General features: G+C 36.9%; 1 protein-coding gene across 3 annotated transcripts in view; it reads right to left on the reverse strand.

The window, feature by feature from the left end:
• The window catches only part of dnah5.L (dynein axonemal heavy chain 5 L homeolog), a 236,480-nt gene that overhangs the window by 49,465 nt on the left and 164,013 nt on the right, over positions 1–23,002 (reverse strand). For all 3 annotated transcript variants that reach the window (XM_018267644.2, XM_018267645.2, XM_018267646.2), the window contains 9 exons: positions 16,626–16,798; positions 16,345–16,475; positions 14,953–15,106; positions 14,595–14,862; positions 12,499–12,730; positions 12,306–12,420; positions 10,180–10,356; positions 8,192–8,392; positions 7,917–8,096 (listed from right to left, as the gene is read on the reverse strand). In XM_018267644.2, coding sequence (XP_018123133.1) covers positions 7,917–8,096; positions 8,192–8,392; positions 10,180–10,356; positions 12,306–12,420; positions 12,499–12,730; positions 14,595–14,862; positions 14,953–15,106; positions 16,345–16,475; positions 16,626–16,798 — 1,631 coding nt within the window. The remainder of the gene's footprint in view (positions 1–7,916; positions 8,097–8,191; positions 8,393–10,179; positions 10,357–12,305; positions 12,421–12,498; positions 12,731–14,594; positions 14,863–14,952; positions 15,107–16,344; positions 16,476–16,625; positions 16,799–23,002) is intronic.

The following is a 23,002-nucleotide window of genomic DNA, read 5'->3' on the forward strand; positions in this document are numbered from 1 at the left end:
AACGAGACAACACAGTTTGCTGGATAGTTACATAGTTACATACAGTAGTTAAATTGGGTTGAAAAAAGACAAAGTCCAAGTTCAACCCCTCCAAATGAAAACCCAGCATCCATACACACACCCCTCCCTACTTTTAATTAAAATTCTATATACCCATACCTATACTAACTATAGAGTTTAGTATCACAATAGCCTTTGATATTATGTCTGTCCAAAAGAGGAATTTCATTCCTAGATGATGTCCAGCTTCATCTGCTATTTTGCAACAAGCAGTATTGTCCCAGTTTGCTGTTCATAACCTTCAAAGCGAACACACGCCATCCTTTGTTTCCAAACACTTTACACAACGTATTCATAGATCCAGTGCAAAGCCCTTAAAGTGGTGGTTCACCTTTAAGGTAACTTTTAGTATGCAATAGTATGGCAAATTCTAAGCAACTTTTAATTTGGTTTTCATTATTTATTTTTTTTTGGTTTTTTAATTATTTGCCTTTTTCTTCTAAGTTCTGACTCTTTGCAGCTTTTAAATGTGGGTCACTGACCCCAACTAAAAAGCAAATACTATGTCAGGCTACAAATGTATTGTTAGTCATTGCTACTTTTTTCTATTTAGGCCTCTCCTATTCATATTCCAGTCTCTTATTTAAATCAATGCATGATTGCTAGCGGAATAATGTTACTTCTAATAGTGCCTAATTAGCAAATATAGTGTGACTTAATATCAAAATTTATTTAAAAAATCAATGTATTTGAGTGTTACAGTAGTCAATTTATCAATTTCGGCGCCACGCGACGAAATTCGGCGCGCGTCAAAAATGGGCGTCGCCACTATAAATAGCCCCGCCCTTGCTTACAGTTGTAGGAGTGCAGTTAGAAAATGGCAGGACCTGGCATGATGACAACTGAGCAGCTGCGGTACTTCGTCAGGTACCTGCCCCAGGAGGGATACGACAATATCCCTCCTGGTGTGAGAGGTATCCAGGCACTCCGCCGCAGTATAATGGAGAGGCTGAGGCAGAGGCTGAGGCGCAGGCTGCGGAGGGAGTTCCGCGTGCGCCTAAGTCTGAGGGAGCTCCAGAAGATCTGGAGCAACTTGAAAAGGCGCCACAGCGCGTTTGTTGAAGAACTGCGCGTGGAGGTTGAAGGTAGAGTTATTTAAAAAAAAAACATCTTATAATGATTTGCTATTTTACAGCAAAAATGTATTTAAGTGAATACTGTAATTAGGATTGGAACAGTTGACTTTGACTGACTGTCATAATTGCAGACAAGTTAGATAACAAGTAAATGAGCTGTCAAATGGAGATTATTTAAACAGATTATAATAGATTTATTTAAACGGAATACATGGGTTTCCCTTCTTAACTACAATAAAGCCACTTGATTCCTATTTATTTTGGTATTTTGGAGCAAATGTGTATTTGTTTAGGCCTGTGGCAAGGCTAATAAGAATTTTACTTCACATAAAGGTAGATTTATTTAAACGGAATAAATAGGTTTCCCTTCTTTTTTTATAAATTCTTTATTTTGGTTTTATATGCAACACCAGACATATATGAAAAAAAGACAAGGAAGAAAGGCAGTCCTTTAGGTTTAAATGTTACCTTGTGGAGGAAAGGAGGCGTGAATTACTGTTGCCAATTATTCAAAGGAAAAGAAAAAGATAGTAAGAGCCCCCTTACTCTAAAATTAATTAACTAACTTATTTAAATTATATAGTGAACCAATGAGTTAATAGTTATAAAGTGCTTATAAAGTGCTTGTGCTAATGAACAAGATTTGCTTAGTTTGATTAAAGCTTAAAATAAATAACACAAACAACAAGTTCAAAGAAGCATAATGTTGCTTTTTCTGTGTATTTAAAAAGTGACCAGTGCCAACTTGTTAATTTATGTACTTACTCTATAAGCAATAGATTCAGAATTCCAATAAATTAAAAAGTGCTAGTGCTTAATCATTACTCAGTTGCCGACTGAGTGTGGTTCTAAATAATTAATTTATGCAAGTGCTAGTGCATTATAAAATCACAAGGTAATTCGTTAAAAATTTCGTTTTACAAAAAAGGAACCAGGACCAACATTCAAGGAAATTTAAGTAGGAAAAGGAAACCTTTTCCTACTCAAATTTCCTTGAATGTTGGTCCTGGTTCCTTTTCGTTTTACAAAAAAGGAACCAGGACCAACATTCAAGGAAATTTGAGTAGGAAAAGGAAACCTTTTCCTACTCAAATTTCCTTGAATGTTGGTCCTGGTTCCTTTTTTGTAAAACGAAATTTTTAACGAATTACCTTGTGATTTGATAATGCATTGGCACTTGCATAAATTAATTATTTCGAACCACACTCAGTTGGCAACTGAGTAATGATTAAGCACTAGCACTTTTTAATTTATTGGAATTCTGAATCTATTGCTTATAGAGTAAGTACATAAATTAACAAGTTGGCACTGGTCACTTTTTAAATACACAGAAAAAGCAACATTATGCTTCTCTGAACTTGTTGTTTGTGTTATTTATTTTAAGCTTTAATCAAACTAAGCAAATCTTGTTCATTAGCACAAGCACTTTATAAGCACTTTATAACTATTAACTCATTGGTTCACTATATAATTTAAATAAGTTAGTTAATTAATTTGAGAGTAAGGGGGCTCTTACTATCTTTTTCTTTTCCTTTGAATATATGAAAAAAAGATCACCATGGCAAAGAAATACAGCAGATGTCACAAATCGGCAATCTACATACAGCAATGTACAGGCCCAATACAGTATTCTTGAAGCCTTGTCAGCTGGTGACAAATGCAAGTAGACAGCATTAATATGAAAACAAAAACAAAAAAATTGAAAATAGAGAAAAAACCAATTAAGCAAATTAGTTAGCTGATTAACTAACTAAGAAGGGCAGACAAGTCTTGATTTTACCAATATTGTGAGGAGAGGAGTGAGCGAGTTCCGCTTAATGATATCAACAGCAGTAGAGACGAGAATGAATGAGAGCAGAATGAGTAGATGTATGAATGTGTGAATGCCAGGGGTCTCATTGCCACATCTGTGGTAACTATAGTCAAATCAGGATATTAGAGCAGCATATTCTGGAGATTCGACATATTGCACCCAATAAAACCATTTAAGAGCTAGATTCTAGGTTTCCCTTCTTAACTACAATAAAGCCACTTGATCAGGCTCGGATCTGTGGAAAGGCCACCAAGGCCCGCGCCTAGGGCTGGAGGATTTTAGGGTGGCGGCATGCTGCCCAACCACACCCAAATGTGTATTTGTTTAGGCCTGTAGGCCTGTGGCAAGGCTAATAAGAATTTTACTTTACATAAAGGTAGATTTATTTAAACAGAATAAATAGGTTTCCCTTCTTAACTACAATAAAGTTAATTTTCCTCTAGTTACAACATGGCACCTTATCCTGTATAATTCATACTGTACAAATGCAATTGCTGTGTTACTCAAACTGAAATTCATTCATTGCCAGCTGAGTGGATCCATGATGATCCTGAATCTGATGATGAGATTGACCAGGCAGCACCACCACCACCTGACCAGGCAGCACCGCCACCACCTGACCAGGCAGCACTGCCACCACCTGACCAGGCAGCACCGCCACCACCTGACCAGGCAGCACTGCCACCTGACCAGGCAGCACCGCCAGCTGTCCAGGCACCACCACCTCACCGGGTAGCGCCACTACCCGAACGGGCGGCACCACCAGACCAGGCACCACCACCACCTTACCAGGGGCTCAGTGTAGGCACTCAGACTGGGAATGCCTATTATGACCACACTGAGCTTCTGGTCACCCTGGTCCACCAGGTCAATGCCATCAGGCAGGATCTGGGAGAGGTCAGGGAGATAGTGGAGTCCCTGCAGAGGGTCATTGCTCCTCCTCCTCCTCCTCTGTAATATATTACTTTTTTGGCCTAGCAGCACCGTTGTGCTATTTTGTATATTAAAGAAGTTTTTATATCTCTATATTTTGAGTTCATTTTTCATTTAACTAAACTAATACTCACATGGTACTTGAAATTGTTTGGATGACTATTCTTAATCGGAGTCATTAAAATTACATTACATAGTATTTCAGAATCATTACAATTACATGATGTAAATATAAGGTTCATTCACATAAACATATGGTTTATTCATTTTTATCTGAGATACAAAGCATCCAGATACTATCCATTAGTAACCATTAGTAAATCTGTTCAGATTTATAATTTGTACTTGTGTTAGTAATCTACTATTAGATATATAAAGTACAGATGGTACTTTTTGGTTAAACAGTGATATAGAGTAGTAGTAGATCCCATTACCAGTTGACCAGAGGTAATGTAAAAAAATCCACAAACGTTAAAAGTTTAAGAAACTTGCAAAATGGTAGCCATTTGTTTCAAGATAGGAGTCCTCTAACAATGCAGGGCATGTGTGTAGCAGTTTACTAAGTGAAACACGCGTGTGTATTGGTCTTCCCATTGAGTCCAATCCAATTCAGCACATTCAGACACAAAGCAAAAGATACCATATTCATTTATCATCACAGACTGCAAAGCTTGAAACTAAGGGAAAAATTTTTATTCGTAGCCCCAAAGGTGAAAAAAGGTTATACAAACAAAACACCCATAGAAGATGGGTTTCATCAAATTGCACTGCGGGTCAAAAATAACGTTGCGTGTTAAAACACTTATATGCGCCCGCGACAAAATTATTTTGACGCGCAGCGAAATCAGGCCGCGCGTCTCGTTTCGCGAATTTTCGCCGTTTCGCAAATTTCGCTGGAAATTCGCAAATTATTCAGCAAAGTGAAACGCGACAGATTCGCCCATCACTAATCGTTTAATTTTTCCTTCGATTGTTCAATCGAAGTATATATGGTAAATCCTTCGATTTCAATATTCGTTTTTTCATTCGACAGTCGAATATTGAGGGTCGATATTCAACCATTAGTAAATGTGGCCCTGTGTGTATGTGTGTGTGTGTATGTATATATATATATATATATATATATATATATATATATATATATATATATATATATATATATATATATATATATATATATAAACAAACTACTGGATAGGTGCACTCAGAAAACAATGGAAATGCCTAGGTGCTGGAACATATATATCAATATCAACAGAGCAAAGAAATCCGCACTCATGGGTCTTTTGTGATGAAAAAAATGGGTTTATTCAACGTTTCGGCTCTTAGACTCGAGCCGTCATCAGGAAGGCGTCATCCTGATGACAGCTCGAGTCTAAGAGCTGAAACGTTGAATAAACCCATTTTTTTCCAAGTCCTTGCTCAAAGTGCTGGACCATTGTAAGTATGCCTTAAATCTACACTTTTGGCAGGAAACCAACAGTTGCACAATGATGTATCAGTTAAGTTAAAATACATTAACCCCCTAGTTACACATACCTCAACAAACATATACCCCACAAAACAATCCATCAACATTAATACATATAAAGAACATAAATGATTAAAAGCAAAGCTCAAAGTAGCATTTTGTTACACATAAATTACAAAATATTGCTACTATGTAAAACTCTTGAGCAGATAAGCTTGATCTATTAAATATATCTGAGGCTGTCAGCCGCTCTAAAAGGCTAAATATATAGCGATTTGTACACTTCCTCAATTATTTTAATCCATTGGATTAACCCATTGCGGGCTGCTCCATTCATTTATTAGTATGGCCCTGCCCACGCCCTAAAATAAATGTGTTGAGAACCCTCCTTGTTAGTATACTATAATAAACTTAATGGGTCATGCTGGAAATAGAATGTGCTGGAAATATTCTACACTGTTATTGTTAGTCGGGGGATTCAATTAACCGCATCTACTTCCAATAACTACAGAGATAAAATTACTGTTACACAGCTAGAAATTCGACTGACCAGTCCCTGTGTTCTACATACACATCAAACTAATCATAGAGTGATGGAAAATATATAAATAAGTGAGGCCAGTTGCATCTCTATTCGTCAAAACCAGAACACCATAAGTGAATTTAACCCATATACCAGTGAAGTGAAGTGGATTTTATTGTCATTTCAGCCACAGTAAATACAGTACAAAGTAGAAATGAAATGGCGTTCCTCCAGAACCCCCCGGTGCTATAATACCATAATCTCTATATAACATATCACAATGTGGAACCCACCTATAAAAAACAAAATTATATCAATCACTCCAACGACCACTAATTGCCCCATACTACATAAACTTCCTTTATAACATTTTTATTTTTGTTTTAAGCAAAATCAGTGCCGAGTTGCTTGTTGCTATACACCCATGAGGGTAGCAACAGCGCTGCAACAACTTGTGGGGAGTTTCTCCGTGGTTGGTAAGTTGAGAATACTTTACATTATCTTTGTTTGTACTGTCAAGTTTAAGAACTTCAAGTGACAATTACTTACAAAAGCAGAACTATCAGCGAAAAACGATCAACATGACTTATAGGTAATTTTAATGTAGATTAGTAGTTTGAAAAGAAAATTTCAGTATCACTTTAAGGGGGGATATGATACTTATGTATAAATATATAAGGGGATCGTACAATAGTCACTCTTCTGCTTTATTTACCAGTAGGTCTTTCCAGCTGACAAGAGGGCACCCATTCCGATTAGAATAAAGGAGGTTTTATCTAAATATTCCAAAGGGGTTTTTACAGTGAGAGCTGTGAAGATGTGGAATTGTCTCCCTGAATTAGTGTTACTGGCTGATACTTTCGATAGCTTTAAGAAGGCTTGGAGGGCTTTTTAGCAAGTGAGAGAATACATGGGTATGGAATATAGCTTATAGTAAAAGTTGATTCAGAAACTGGATTTTTGTCCCCCTTTGGGGCAAATTGGAGAGACTTCAAATGGGTTTTTTTGCCTTCCTCTGGATCAACTAGCAGTTAGGCAGGTTATATACAGACTTAAGGTTGAACTTGATGGATGTATTTTTTCAACCTAACTTACTATGTTACTTTGACAAGCGCACAATGTTAAGATAGTATCCTTGCGTTAGCGCCAACTATGTTAAGGGTCATTACCACATCATGTTACTACATCATTCTTTTTTCACAGGTAATGTAATGCAAATTGTAAAAAAAAAAAAAAGCTTTTAATCTGCATTTAGGATTATAATGGTTTTACTTGATTTTATTAAATTTTTTAAAACAGAGAAAAGTTATATGTCACAAAAGCAAGTAAATACAAAAGGATTAAGGAATATTATTATATTGTAAATTGCAGCACTAAGTGCCTATGTCTGCAAACTTATGCTTGAATATGTGAGAAGGGCATTTGATCCAAAGCATGCATGTATTATTTTTCCTATGTATAATAACAATGCTTAAACCATGACCAGTGCCAGTGGTGTAATTTTAGGCAACCTTCTACACAAAAACCCAGAAATATAATGGAGTGCTACTGTTCAATAAATTCTGTTTAATAATGCTTTAGAATGGTAGTATTTCTCTGATTAATTCTTAGTATTTAATATAATAGAAACAAGCTCATTTCAGTTCATTCAGTTCATTGCAGGAAAGAGCAATATACTTTTACACAAATTAATACAAAATAGGTGTAAGAAAATAATTCATTAGAGTAGGGAATGTGTGTGCTAGCTCTAGACTTAATGCTTACCAAGAAATACGAGCACCAGCTACTAAAACATTCTGCATTCCAACATTCTTACCAAACAGAAGCAGTAATCCAGTGTCTACATTTAACTGATTTTATAGTTAAACTTATAATGAACTGCCAAAAAAGTAACATATGGTACAGAATCATTCACAGGGTAGTGATAAAGGCAAGCAAAGCACCTTAAACCTTAGGTACTCCAGGGTGTAGGAAGCCTGCTCAAGACATGAATCCTGCATTGTGTCCAAATCCCCATATACATGTCTGTAATAGGTTTACCTTAAGTGGTAAGACTTCTTTGTTTATTGAATAGAAGGATGCCATGGCTTTTGTCCAAGAACAGAGACCAGCTACATTTCCACACACACGTTTTGCAGTCTCAATGTTGTAGTCTTGCATTTCAAAGTATGGTTGCAGAAGCTCTACCACTTCTTCGTTGATAGTGTCTTTTGGAAATTGCTAAAATGAAAATATTAATTTACAAAGCCATTTATAATGCCATCCATTGTACAAAGCATTCTTTTTCTTTTCTTTTTTTTATATTATCTTCATACCTGAAGATTTTGTAAGAAGTTTCCTATCATGAGTTTTAAAGATTCTTGCCATGATGGGATTGTGCATGCTTTTTCTTGGTCAAGTTTCACCGTGTTTACTTTCCTCTGAAACAGCAGAAGTACACAGTCCATGATGCGCATTATAAGATGAGGGGGTCTCCCCAGAGTTCGCACAGTAGCAATATCTGTGGGCTTTATTGTCTAAAAAAAAACAGAGAGAAAGAAGATCATCATCATACTTCAGAACTGGATGAATATATGAATATTAATGTTAGAAATTAATTAGCCTATTCCAAATGTAACCTAATTTTCTAGTCAAAATTTATTTTATGGTTTATATTATATTTCATGTTTTGCTTAGGAACCACTTAAGGACATCTAAGGCCCAAGCATTCAATTCATTTGATACTCTCCTCTGCAGTGGTATCAGGTACACAGCTGAACAGTTCATGCATAATTAAAATATTTAACCTAGGTCAGTATACAATACAGTACTGGCTATTCACCAAAGGGGGGGGGCAACAGACACCTCTTAGTACTTATTTAAGCACTTCTGCCGAGGGTCTGGCTGCATTCAGCTCATATGAGGTGCAGAGTTCAGGATCAACAGACACAGGTCTGTCTTATTTCTATAATACTGCTGTAATACAAAATATACAACATTCTCCCTTTCTGTTATAATTGTAGTCTTGTTAGATGCTTTTCTATAAAAGAAAAAAGTGTTACTCTAATATAGTTCACATCATTTGGGAAAACTATATAAGTCTTTAAGAAATTGGAAACAAAGGCTTTGACTTGTGCAGTAATTTCATCAAGAAACTCTTCTCTGAATACTCCCTTAAAGGAACAGTTCAGTGTGAAAATAAAAACTGTGTAAATAGATAGGCTGTGCAAAATAAAAAATATTTCTAATATAGTTAGTTAGCCAACAATGTAATGTATAAAGGCTGGAGTGAACAGATGTCTAATAAACAGCCAGAATCCAACTTCCTGCTTTTCAGCTCTATAACTCTGAGCTAGTCAGCAACTTGAAGGGGGGCCACATGGTACATATCTGTTCAGTGAGTTTGCAATTGATCCTCAGCATTCAGCTCAAAGCAACAGAAATGACCCATGTGCCCCCCCCCTCAAGTCTCTGAGTGGTTACTGCCTGGTAGCCAGGGTAACCAGTCAGTGTAAACCAAGAGAGCTGAAAAGCAGGAAGTAGTGTTCTGACTGACATGTTATACATCAAATCACTTCAGCCTTTATACATTACATTTTTGGCTAACTAACCATATTAGAAACATTTTTTATTTTGCACAGCCTATTTATTTACCCAGTTTTTATTTTTACACTGTACAATTTCTTTAAAGCTTACCATTCCATGTGGCATAACTGTGTGGGGTGTATTGGAGGTCTTCTGGGGACTATATAAGGATATGAGGTATATGGGCTTATTCTCTATCTCTTCAACCTCCAGATTAGTGGGGGCAAACAATCCTAGGTAGCACTGCACCTTGTTGAATGAGGATGTCCTAAATTTTTTAAATGTATTACAACATTTACCCAAAAAAATAAAAGTGGGCCTTAAGAGTTTTGGACACTTTTGATAAAAAATTCATATCACCTTTACAAAATAGAGTCCCCACCCAAACAAAAGAAAGTAAGCAACTAACCCTGGTTGGGGTCACTTTTTAATATTATGACCTCACCTAGTGATATACAGTAAGTAAAATCATAGAGCCCATTTTGATCATCTTAACATTTAGATGGGGTTGAAAAAGCCCAACCTCAGTATAAACCTTACATCCAAGTAAAACCTGCCTAACTTCTAAGTGACCCAGAGGAAGGCAAAAAATCTGAAGCCATCTCTGATTTACACCAGAGGGAGCAAATTGTTTGTTAATCTACCCCTATACAGTATATACTTGGTTATTTTGTTTCCTTTCTGGTTTTTTTGTGATGAAGGTATTCTTAAACAGAGGCAAACATTCCATCAAACCCACCTGTAGAGCTGCTTCTGCTTCCTCAAGAGCTGGCTTGGCAGCCTCTAGCTTTTCTTCTGCAATTGCTTTGTCAGCAGAAATGTTGTCTACAATTGCCTGAGCTTTGTCTTTTACTTTCTGCACTTCAGCTTTAACTTTTTCAGCAGCTTGTGCTTTTACAGTGACTTCCTTCAAAACCTATGTTAAAAAAGGTTAGCTTATTGTAGAATATATTTAAGATTTGCTTTAAGGATATACATCAATGAATTGTCCATTTTTAAATCCAATAAACAAGTTTACATTGTCATTAAACACACACCCCAGAATTGAAAACTGTGCAAGCAGGACGGTTTGGCCCTATCTTCTAATAATCAACAATGATCCACCCCAAAACCCTTACGCATTGAGGGATGAGGGATCTTTTCTGATTGTTTTTCAGTGTTTAAATATTGGGATTAGTTTTAATGGAAACAAACTGTGAGCACAAAAAGACAGAGTTTAGCTAGAAAATGTTCAAATGCTGATGACAGGTGGTTTCCAATACAACTACACAATGGCTCCTCAGTTCGGGACACTGAAGGATACATTCCTTGTGCCATAAGACATAAAAGCACATTTATATTAGTTTTTGTGAGGAAAATGATTTGAAGTGAAGAAAAGAATAGAATTGTTAGAAGTGTTTATAACTTACTATGTAAAATATTGTGGGGGAAAAACAGCATTTTATACATACACTAATGCACAAATGTTTGCAGGCTTTTTACATTATGTTTATATATTATCATTTTCTATTCACAAAACTGATCATGTAACCTGTTCAGCAAAACCATTAATTACATGAAATTTCATGACATTTTTTTTTCAGAAAAAGACACAAAGCAGATACTAATACATACACAGGGCAATTTCAAAAATGTCAAAATAACCCTATATTCCATTTAAATGAAAATAAGCTAAAAGCAACGGTGCATTTTCCTGAGAATAAATGTCTGTCAAGAAAATCTACTAGCTCTTTCAGGCAATTGATATTTAAAGTGAATGGAGGGAATAATTTCCAAAGCAACTGGGCAGCAAAACCATTGCCCTTATAGAAAAATATAGGCTACCTACTTGAGTATAAGACGAGTTTTTCAGCATCCAAAATGTGCTCAAAAAGTCTACCTCGGCTTATACTCGAGTCAGCGGGCAGTAGCTGAGATTGCAGTCACTTTTAATCATTCCTATACCAACAGTTCGCTTGGGGAGAGACTGCAATATCACACAGCGCCCTCTGTTGGTTATATGAAAGAATAACAGTGCGCCCTCTGTTGGTTATATGAAAGAATAACAGTGACTGCAATATCACACAGCGCCATCTGTTGGTTATATGAAAGAATAACAGTGACTGAAATATCACACAGCACCCTCTGTTGGTTATATGAAAGAATAACAGTGACTGCAATATCACACAGCACCATCTGTTGGTTATATGAAAGAATAACAGTGACTGCAATATCACACAGCGCCATCTGTTGGTTATATGAAAGAATAACAGTGCGCCCTCTGTTGGTTATATGAAAGATTAACAGTGACTGCAATATCACACAGCGCCCTCTGTTGGTTATATGAAAGTATAACAGTGACTGCAATATAACACAGCGCCCTCTGTTGGTTATATGAAAGAATAACAGTGACTGCAATATCACACAGCGCCCTCTGTTGGTTATATGAAAGATTAACAGTGATGGCAATATCACACAGCGCCCTCTGTTGGTTATCCGAAAGATTAACAGTGATGGCAATATCACACAGCACCCTCTGCACATGGTAGTGGGACAATGCACACAGTAATCCGTTTGGCAATTCTCTGTCACCCTCAACTTTGCAAAGAAGTCTGGTTGATCGATGGGGGGTCACTTTGGAATGTGCGCTGCTGGGAGACAGGGCTGTAGTTGTGTCTAGGCTTATACTCAAGTCAATAAGTTTTTTACCTCGGCTTATACTCGGGTCGGCTTATACTCGAGTATTTACGGTACTTGCCACATGAAAGTGTGTGCTCCTCATTTCCCAATGGCATATTTGCTGCATCACACAGTGCATTAGGAAGATGCCCAATCCCTTTCACAATCACAAACAGTATTACATGATCCACAATAAATATGACAAACCATATCAGCTTTTTGATTGGCGATTTGAAGTTCCTTTTCTTTCACTTCCAGTTCCTTACTCAAAGCTGCAACTGACTCAGATGCCTCTTTCAGCTTCTGTAAACCTGTATTCATTCTGAAAAACAAAAAACAATGATATAATCTATTTTTAAAAATAAATCAGAATGAACATTTGACAGTGTGTTCAAAATACCTGTTTGCCAGTGTCTGGACTTCTGCATGTTTTTCTTTATAAATTGCTTTGTATCCTTGAATAAATGACAAGTATGATTTTGGGGTTACATGTGTTGAGCGCCGGTATCTCTGAAAATATTCCACACACTTTTCAGCAACACCATCCTGGAATGATCCCATGCATTCGACTACCTCTTTCTTGATTTCAGGAGTGCAGTCAATTTCATATGAAGAAAGGAAGTGTTCAGACACTACAAAATAGCAGCAAGATAAAGTTACTTAATACAAGAAACTTGGCTTCATACCAGTTTGTACATGTGTCTCGGTATCTGTGATAGTTATATACAGCAGGTAAGCTGTCTGTAGAGTTCCCCAAAGAGAAACAGTAAACTTGAAATGTAAACAAGTAAAAAACAAGTAAACAAAAACAATACTGAATGCAATAAAACCACTAAAATCTAATAAAACACCTCAACTGGAAACTGGTACTTATATTGAAGTGTCAACCACTGTAACTTGCAGCACACAATATACTCCTACTTGTGTCTGTATCCTCCTACTTAGATTTTATGTTCTACAGGGCAGGGACCTCTATCCTCTGCTATACATATATACCTGCTTTTTTAACAGTCAAAAACTCAGTTTCACTTGTTATGCTGGGCTAATTAAATTTTACAGGCACAAAACAAACAATCAACAGCTATGCATAACTGAAAATACAATACAAAACTGTAATAAAATTACCAAAATAAAATAGAAAACATGATGCACAGTGCAGTTAGTGATAATGTTATTCACGTTTTAATAAAGCATATTTTAGACTAAAAAAATGAATACAAAAAATAAGCTAATAATTGTTTGTGCGAGTATACACTTGGTAATATGCATGTTGCATGTGTGTCCGATTATGTGTGAGTGCTGTGAGTATGCAAACCCCACCAGATGCCCCCAAGAAAGTAAGTGTAAGTATAAATGTAAGATTGTGTCAGTGTAAAAAGTTGTGTGTATGTGTGTGAGTGTGTGTGTGTATGTATCACTTATTGTGTAAGGTGCTATCTGGAAAGGCAGGAGGACCACAGTCTCCCCTCTGCCTGGAAATGCTGAAGAACGCAAAAGTTATAATCTGTGACACCGATAGCCTTTTATCCACTAAATGCAGAGTCTACTTTATGTAGCACTTGAAGGGTTAACTGTTGATCATGCCCAAAACTAAATACGCAAACTAGGGGTAACTAAGTATTCAACACCATGTTTTGTTGTAAGTCTCATCAGTAATAGTTCTTATCACACATTTGACAATACATGTGTACTTAGTAAGTTTGTTAAATTATATATTAACGGAACATTTTCAATTTCATTTTAAAATGAGTTTTAGTCTTAATTTAAAGGAGAAGGAAAGCTACAGAGGCATTTTATTTCCAATAGATTAGCTGCAATAGTGCAGGCTAGAATGCTATATTTATTCTGTAGAATGTTTTACCATACCAGAGTAAAAAAGCTCTAGAAGCTGTCTGTTTGTTTAGGATAGCAGCTGCAGTATTCGCTTGGTGTGACCTCACTTCCTGCCTGAGTCTCTCCCTGCTCATTTATAGCTCTGGGCTCAGATTACTGCAGAGAAGGGAGGGGAGAGGAGCAAACTTAGCATGCTCTTGCCTAGGGCAAGGAGGTTTAAGCTAAAGGCAGGAAAGTCTGATACAGAAGCCCATGTGTACACAATAGAAGGAAAGATATGCAGTGTTTCTTTTGACAGAGGACTCAGAGCAGCACTACTTTGAGGGTTTATTGGTATATTTAGATGGACCTTTCTAATAAGGCTTACTTAGTTTCAACCTTTCCTTCTCCTTTCATGTAACAAAACAAAAACTATAAAAAACATAAAATCCCTATTCTGATTAAAAATTATTATTTTCCAAGGTATCATAGTTCATCTCTAGTGGAGTAATAAAAATGCTAAGAGGGCTGGTTTTAATTATTGTATATTGGAGCCTTTGTAGAAATGGAATTTCCTATTGCTTAGGTTCAAAACAAATAAATGAAAAAGGCATCGCTAAATAGTGTATAGGAAAATAGTTGAAAAAAGTGAGTGTTGTCCAGTTCTGAAATACACAAGGTTACCTGCAACTAAAGCATCCTTTGGCCAATGACTAAACCAATCCATGGTACAGCCCGAAATCAGAGCTGGAAACTTCAGAGCCCGGTTCCTAAATTTTTCTCCAACTGGAGAAAAACAGAGCACAACATGAAGATTTTGCCGTACTCTAGACATGAAGTACTCGTACAGGTTCTCATTGGTTGGTGGTCGCCGTGGGTACTCCTTTTTCATAATTGGGATTAGGTCACTTATGATTTCATCAATTTCATCTCGAGCAAACAAATTTGAAACCTTAAATATAAATATAGCAAATGTTGTTAAAAGCCAAAGCTTAAGGCAGAAGAGAAATACCACAGATAAACAGTTTAAATAAAATATTACCTCTCCAGAAGATAATACATTGTTCATGTATTCCAAGAATGACTCATCTTTGATCTCATTGTCCGTGAAAATAAAACTTATGCCTTTGCCTTGTTGACCAGCAGTACGGTATAAAATCTTCAAATCTTCCATTAAGTTTGAAGTATTGTAAGACCTTTAATTAAACATACATACATATATATATATCTATATATATATATATATATATATATATATATATACACACAGTGAGTAAAGTACCCCCTTTTGTAAATTATAAGGATATTACAAGTTACTGAGGAGTTTCATGGCCATATAAAAACACAAGGCCGAAGGTCGAGTGTTTTTATACAGGTCATGGAACTCTGAGGTAACTTCTAATATCCTCATATTTTGCAACATGGGGTACTTATGATATTTATGGCTTTTGTGTATTATATAGTTATATATATATACAAAATAGCTTGTATGGGCTGCACACCTAAACTGAATAAAGAGCAGTACTCCCTCAATTGCAGCTCTCTAACCTTTTAGGTAATCAGCAACTTGAAGAGGACCACATGGGACATAACTGTTCAGTTAGTTTGCATTTGATCCTTAACACGCAGGTCAGATTCAAAAGCAAATATGGCCATATGGCCGACCTTCAGGTAACTGATTGGTTACTGACTGCTAACAGGTAAAGCTGACCATAGACGCAAAGATCCGATCGTACGAATCGAGGATTCGTACGATTTTTGGACAGTGTGTGGAGAGTCCCGACATTTTTCGTCCGGCGGAGATCGGTCGTTTGGTCGATTGGACAGGTTAGAAAATTTCTGTCGGCTGCCGATAATATCTCTGCGTTTATTGCCGATCGTCTGATTTTCAGAGGGAGACTGTCACAACTCACTAGCTTTTGTCGGATATAACTATCGTACGATTGCTGTCAGGGGCAGAACATCGGCTCATCTGTTCTTTAACTACTTTATTTGATCTGAATGGTAAGACTTTGATCTTAATGGTTAGTGGCAGGTCGGGAGATGGGAAAGTCCGATTGTACATTGATTGCGTCTGTGGCCAGCTTTAGAGAGAGGCAAAGAAGGAAGTAGTGTTCTGACTATTACATTAGACATGTGATCACTCCGGACTATATATAGATTACATTTTTGGTTAACTAACTTTATTAAAAACATTTTTTATTTTGCACAGCCTATCTATTTACCCAGTTTCATATTTACACTAAGCAGTTCCTTTAATGCTAGTGTTAATTCCAGGGACCTTTGTGTACATGCACCCTGTACTTTACTGCAATTTGTTAAAGAAGATTAAAACCAACATGTTTGCAATAGGGGCAAGTTCCAACGAGTGTATACTGTATATGTGCAAGTCAATTTTTGAGTAGCATTTAAGGTACTGCTTTAGTTAAATTACCTGCTTAATGTGATCTGAAATGTTTTATATCCAGCAATGTAAGAGGCAAGTTTGGTCAAGCTTTGTTTCCCTGACCCACCAACTCCGACAAGTAGTGCATTTCCTCGTGGTGTTCGAATAATACGCGAAATCTACAAAGTGTGGAATTACAGAAAAATAGCCATGTCAAATTAAAAGTTATTTATGTTGACAGTTCAAGACTGATATTTATAGTAAATTGTTAATAATTAGCCATTAAGTGAAATAAAAATCATTATCGATTATGTAATAGTTATACTTACCTTTACCAAGTGAACCATGGCATCTTTGAAAAAAACCATATCCATTCCAGCTCCACGGATACTCTCATTAAATATTTGCAGAAACATATTCAATCGATCTTTCAACTGATTAAAAGATTCAATTGGCTCATAAATTTTTGGCATTTCAAAGTCTGCATCTTCAGGTTCCTCCCCTGTATTAAGTTATAATGGCAATGTTAATAGTGTATGTTATAATTGCACAAGATGTGTAAACAATTCCGAATGATCCAACAAGGGATCCAGTTTCTACATCAGATATTTAAGTGGAGGACACTCTTTTGGCTGGAATGTGAATTGAACTGAGAGTCTAATTGTTTTCACAACAAGAGGACTAAGCATGTAATTGTTTCACAGCTTTTAATGATGTCTGAAAAAATTGTATGCCCTCCTGGGTGACTGCACATTTGGCTTTGTAGTGACCTGCTATAAGACTGTCATGTGAATACATACATCCAAGAATTACAAAACAAAGATTGAGGTAATAAGATTTACCTTGTACTGTGCTATGCCAGGGGTAATTACTCATTAAAGACAAAAGTAACATTAATATAATATACTTTATGCACACACACCTGATGAATTTCATATCTCAGTGGCCATTTTTCATAAACATTTTCATGAATTAGGGCCAGTGGTATAGTAGACTCAGGTGATGATTATGTTTTGTTTCAGATAAAGACAGCCTATTCGGTATCAACATCATTGTTATCTATAACAGGTGCTTGCACCATCCACCTTAATCTGCATTCCCTTAAAAATTTTCAGTGGTTAAAATTTAACTTACTCCTGTGACGCAAGACTTTATTAACAAATTCCATAGTCTTGCTTTAATAGAATTTTTTTTTACTCAAAACATCGCTGATTTATTCACCATTGACATGGACAGACACAAGAAACAAAACACAGAACATTATAAAACACACATATATAGGTTTATTCTATAGACTAAGGCATACTCCTTTAGGGCAATGACACATGGAGAGATTTGTGGCCCACATTAATACTTTGGTACCACGGACGACAACTCTCCTCCAGAAATGCAGGGACTGTTAGGACACACCCACCTTTGATTTGAAACACTGTCAGGGACTGTAGCAGAGGGAACTCCAACAAAAGGCCATTTTTGAAGATATTAGTTTTAAGCCCAAAGTAAAAGGAGTAGAATATATTTTTCATTATTGCCCACAATATTAAGGAGTTTTCAGTTATCCTACATGTTTAATTTGAAGGGGTTTTTCTCCTTTAATTTAATTTTAACTATGATGTAAACACTGATATTCTGGGACATTTTGTAATTGGTTTTCATGGTTTATTATTCGTTTTTTGGCTGCCGGGGTCAGTGACCCTCATTTAAAAGCTGGCAAGAGACAAATAATTAAAAAACTATAATAAATAATTAAAGAACAATTGCAATGTTGCTAGGAATAGGACATTCTATAACATACTAAAAGTTAACTTAAAGTTGAACCACCCCTTTAACATGGACAACAAATCTTCCTGTGTGCCATTGGCCTTATACAACAGAATTTTCATATAATTGATATGTGATTTATGATATAGCAATGGCTCTCATTTAAAAAGTTTTTCTTGAGGTTTATTCAAGTTTATTCATTGCAAGTTCAGTTGGATTGTGTTTTATTGCCCAACTATAAATACAACAGACTATTAAACAAGTTAAAATAATACCACTACTTTTTTTAAAAAAAAGTGTTTTATACTGAGCCATTACTATTATAAGCAATACAACAAGAGGCCTAATTAATGTAAGAAATTTTTACTAGTGTACACAGCCTGTATAGTTGCTGTCACAAAATACAAATATTGGAGATAATCATGCACCTTATTTTTAACAAAAGTACATAGCTAAAGAAAACTCAGTTAATCTCTTTCAAAGACAGAGACATAAAGTGTGCAAAAATAAATAAAATGCCAGTATTTATAACCTGATATTAAAAGTGAATTCAAGGCATGCAAGTACTATATTGTTTTTATTATTACAACTAAAATTTGACTTAAGCATTTATGGTTTCACATAATAATAATCAGATCATCAAAGAGATGAGGAGAAAAACTGAAGGGTGCTTGTAAAATATGATTTGTATATGATATGAAGTGGAGGACCCGCAAGGACCACATGGAGGACCTCATTATTATCATATAAATGGTTATGTAACAATTTGTACTACCTTAAAACAAGTCTCTGGAGAACAGCATTTTGCAGGCAGAGATCACTGCAAGTGTGTAGACACATAAACCTAATTAAGAGTGGTTCTTGATTACACTTTTAACAGTTTCTTCAGAAAAGCTCAAAACTGCTTCAACACACTTTTCAGAATAAGTAATATGATCAAAGCAGTGATATATCTTGCCAGGTGAACAATTAAAGGTGGACTTCAATCTATCAAACAGATGTAAATGAATTAACAACATCCGTGAAAACGAAAAAAAAGTAGTAAGTATTTATTAACTGCTATTTTATATTAAGGTTTATATTTAACTACTGTGGTTTTATTTTTTAAAGGTTTTTTTTCTGTCTTGGGTGCTAAACAGCAAAGTTTGGTGTGCTAGTGTGCTTACAGCAAGTTTGTCACAACCTGCTTTACTTAGCAGTTTTCCCTCCGTTTGAGGGGGTGGGGTTTGATTAGTTGCACCTGAACAGACTGTATAAATAGAACCCCTGGCACTCCAGTGGAGCTTGCTCTAGTGTTAGGTTCTCTTAAGTGTTTGCTTGTTAAGTGGGGGATCTGTAAGTGGAGTTACAAACACCGGAGTTAAGTGGGGGATCTGTAAGTGGAGTTACAAACACCAGAGTTAAGTGGGGGATCTGTAAGTGTAGTTACAAACACCGGAGTTAAGTGGGGGATCTGTAAGTGGAGTTACAAACACCGGAGTTGAAAACTAAAGGAGGTTCAAACTAGGTCAAAATTTTGTTCTAAACCCTCATTTTTATTTTATATATTTATTTTTATTTTTTCCTGTTTTGATCTATAACTGGGATAATGAGTGCTAGCAAGATTGAAGGTCTGACTCAGTGCACAGTCTGCCATATGTATGCAGATTTGGAACAAGAGATCCAAAATGCTTACCTCTGTGGTGGTTGTGAGCAAATTGCCACTTTGGAGGCTCACGTTAGAGCACTAGAGCAACAAATTGCAACATTGCGGTCGATTGACAATCTTGAAAGGAGTCTTTTGCTCACTGAGCAGGACCTAGCGGGGTCAGATAGTTTGGGGGGAACAGAACAGCAGCAGGATGTTGAGGCAGCTAGCTGGGTGACAGTTAGAAAATCTAAGGTGGGCAAAAGGAAAATGGAGGCTGATCCGGAGATTATACATTGCAACAAATTTGCCAGATTGTGTGAAGATGATGGGAGTATGAACTCTGGATTGGCAATTCTAGATGGGGCTGATGTCTCTAACAGCCGGGAGACCAGTTTCTCTAGTAGTGGTGGGGAGGAGAGTCAGGCCTAAACAGATTATGGTTGAAGGGGACTCAATTATTAGGAAAGTGGATAGGGTAATTTGTCGTCCGGATCGCTACAACCGAACAGTTTGCTGTCTACCTGGTGCCAGGGTTCGGCATGTGGTTGATCGGATAGACAAATTATTGGGTGGGGCTGGGAATGACCCAGCTGTCTTAGTACCGATATGCACTAAGACAGCTGGGAATGACCCAGCTGTCTTAGTGCATATCGGTACTAATGACAAAATAAATGGTAGATGGAAGACCTTAAAGAATGACTTCAGGGATCTAGGCTCTAAGATCAAGGAAAGGTCTTCCAATGTCATCTTTTCTGAAATTTTGCCTGTGCCACGTGCAAGTTTAGGAAAACAGCGGGAGTTTAGGGAGCTAAATGCGTGGCTCAAGTCTTGGTGCAGGAAGGAAGGGTATGGGTTCCTAGAGCACTGGGCCGATTTTTCGTTGGGGTACAACCTATACAGTCGTGACGGTTTGCACCTCAATGGAAGGGGGTCCGCAGTGCTAGGGGAAAGAATGGCTAAGAGGTTGGAGGAGTGTTTAAACTAGGCAAGGGGGGGTGGGTGAGATAAAGAATTATGGGGAAGCTAGGGTAGACGGGGCAGTGGGGTTAGTAAGGGGTCATGGGGGTGGAGTGAGGGGGGCATACAGTTTACCAGCTAAGGAGGTCCCTCTGTTACAAGGAAAACAGTATAATACTAAAGTAACGTATAATTCTTCACTAAGTAATGCAAATTTCAAAAGTAAAAGTAGTAACCTCTGCTGTATGCTGGCAAATGCACGGAGTTTGTCAGGTAAAATGGGAGACCTGGAATTAATTGCATGCTCTAAAAATTATGATATAATTGGTATCACTGAGACCTGGTGGGATGAAACATGTGACTGGATTGTGAATTTAAATGGTTACACCCTTTTTAGGAGGGACAGAGGGATTAAAAAGGGTGGAGGAGTGTGTTTGTATGTAAAGCCTGAATTAAAGCCATGCGCTAAATAAATAACAATAGCTGGCACTGGTGAGGGTGTAGAATCAATCTGGGTAGAGATTTTGACTGGGCAAAAGGTAACAAAAAGAATTATCATTGGTGTATGCTATAAACCACCTCGTATAAGTGTCGAGTATGAAGCCCAGCTACTCTTGCAGATATAAGCGGCTTCACAGCTGGGTCAAGTTGTTGCTATGGGTGACTTCAATTATCCAGACATTGACTGGGGTAATGGGGTTGCTAAGACAGAAAAAGCTAGTAGGTTTGTAAATATGCTGAATGACAACTTTTTATTCCAGCTCGTTCACGAACCTACTAGGAATAACTCTCTTTTGGACCTTGTAATAACTAACAATACTGAACTCATCTCTAACATTTGTGTGGGTGAGCATTTAGGGAATAGTGATCATAACATGGTCTCCTTTGAGATTCTGTTGCAGAAGCAATTCTATAAGGGAGTAACTAAAACACTAAATTTCAGACGTGCAAACTTTGACAGTATAAGGGCATCTCTGCAACATATTAAGTGGGAAATGCTTTTCACAGGGTTAAACACAGAACAAAAATGGGAAGTCTTTAAAATGCTGCTTAATAAATATACTTGTCAGTATATTCCACTTGTAAGCAAGGAACGTCGTTGCAAAGCAAAACCTTTTTGGTTCAATAGAAGCGTTGGTGTTGAGGTGGGTAAGAAAAGACATGCTTTTAAGGCTTTCAAGTTAGCTGGTACAGCCGAAACATTTATAAGGTACAAGGAGACCAATAAATCATGCAAGGAAGCTATAGGGCAAGCTAAAATTGCTATAGAAAAGGATATTGCAGCTAGCAGTAAAAAAATCCAAAATTATTTTTTAAATATGTTAATAGTAAAAAAATGAAGCAGGAAGGGGTGGGACCCTTACTATCAGAGGGGGGTCAGCTGGTTGATGAAAACAAAATAAAAGCGCAGATTCTGAACTCATATTTTTCATCTGTCTACACAAATGAGGAACCAGTAAGTGAAGGTTTCCTTCTTAACAGTCTCAATTCTAGTAATACAACTAATGATGCATGGTTCACACATGAAGAAATTCAAAAGAGACTAGAACATGTTAAGATTAACAAAGGTCCAGGGCCAGATGGTATTCATCCCAGGGTAATTAGCGAGCTTAGCTCTGTGATTGCCAAACCTGAGAGACTGGCGAATTGCTAATGTGGTGCCTCTATTCAAAAAAGGATCCCGTTCTCAGCCTCAAAACTATAGGCCAGTTAGTCTAACGTCAGTGGTAGGAAAGCTTTTTGAAGGGTTAATAAAGGATAAGATACTGGACTTCATAGCAAATCATAATATTATGAGTTTGTGCCAGCATGGTTTTATGTGTAATAGATCTTGCCAGACTAACTTAATTTCTTTTTATGAGAATGTAAGTAGAGACCTCGATTCTGGGATGGCAGTGGATGTGATTTACTTAGACTTTGCTAAAGCATTTGATACAGTGCCACACGAAAGGTTACTGGTTAAATTAAGGAATGTTGGCCTGGAACATAGTATTTGTACCTGGATAGAGAACTGGCTAAAAGATAGACTACAAAGAGTGGTGGTAAATGGAACATTTTCTAATTGGACCAGTGTTGTTAGTGGAGTACCGCAGGCCTCTGTACTAGGTCCCTTGCTTTTCAACTCGTTTATTAATGACCTGGAGGTGGGCATTGAAAGTACTGTTTCTATTTTGCAGATGATACTAAATTGTGCAGAACTATAGGTTCCATGCAGGATGCTGCCACTTTGCAGAGTGATTTGTCTAAACTGTAAAACTGGGCAGCAAACTGGAAAATGAGGTTCAATGTTGATTAATGCAAGGTTATGCACTTTGGAAAAAATAATATAAATGCAAGTTATACACTAAATGGCAGTGT

This window comes from Xenopus laevis, chromosome 6L (assembly GCF_017654675.1).
Source record: "Xenopus laevis strain J_2021 chromosome 6L, Xenopus_laevis_v10.1, whole genome shotgun sequence".
In the NCBI taxonomy this organism is placed as follows: domain Eukaryota; kingdom Metazoa; phylum Chordata; class Amphibia; order Anura; family Pipidae; genus Xenopus; species Xenopus laevis.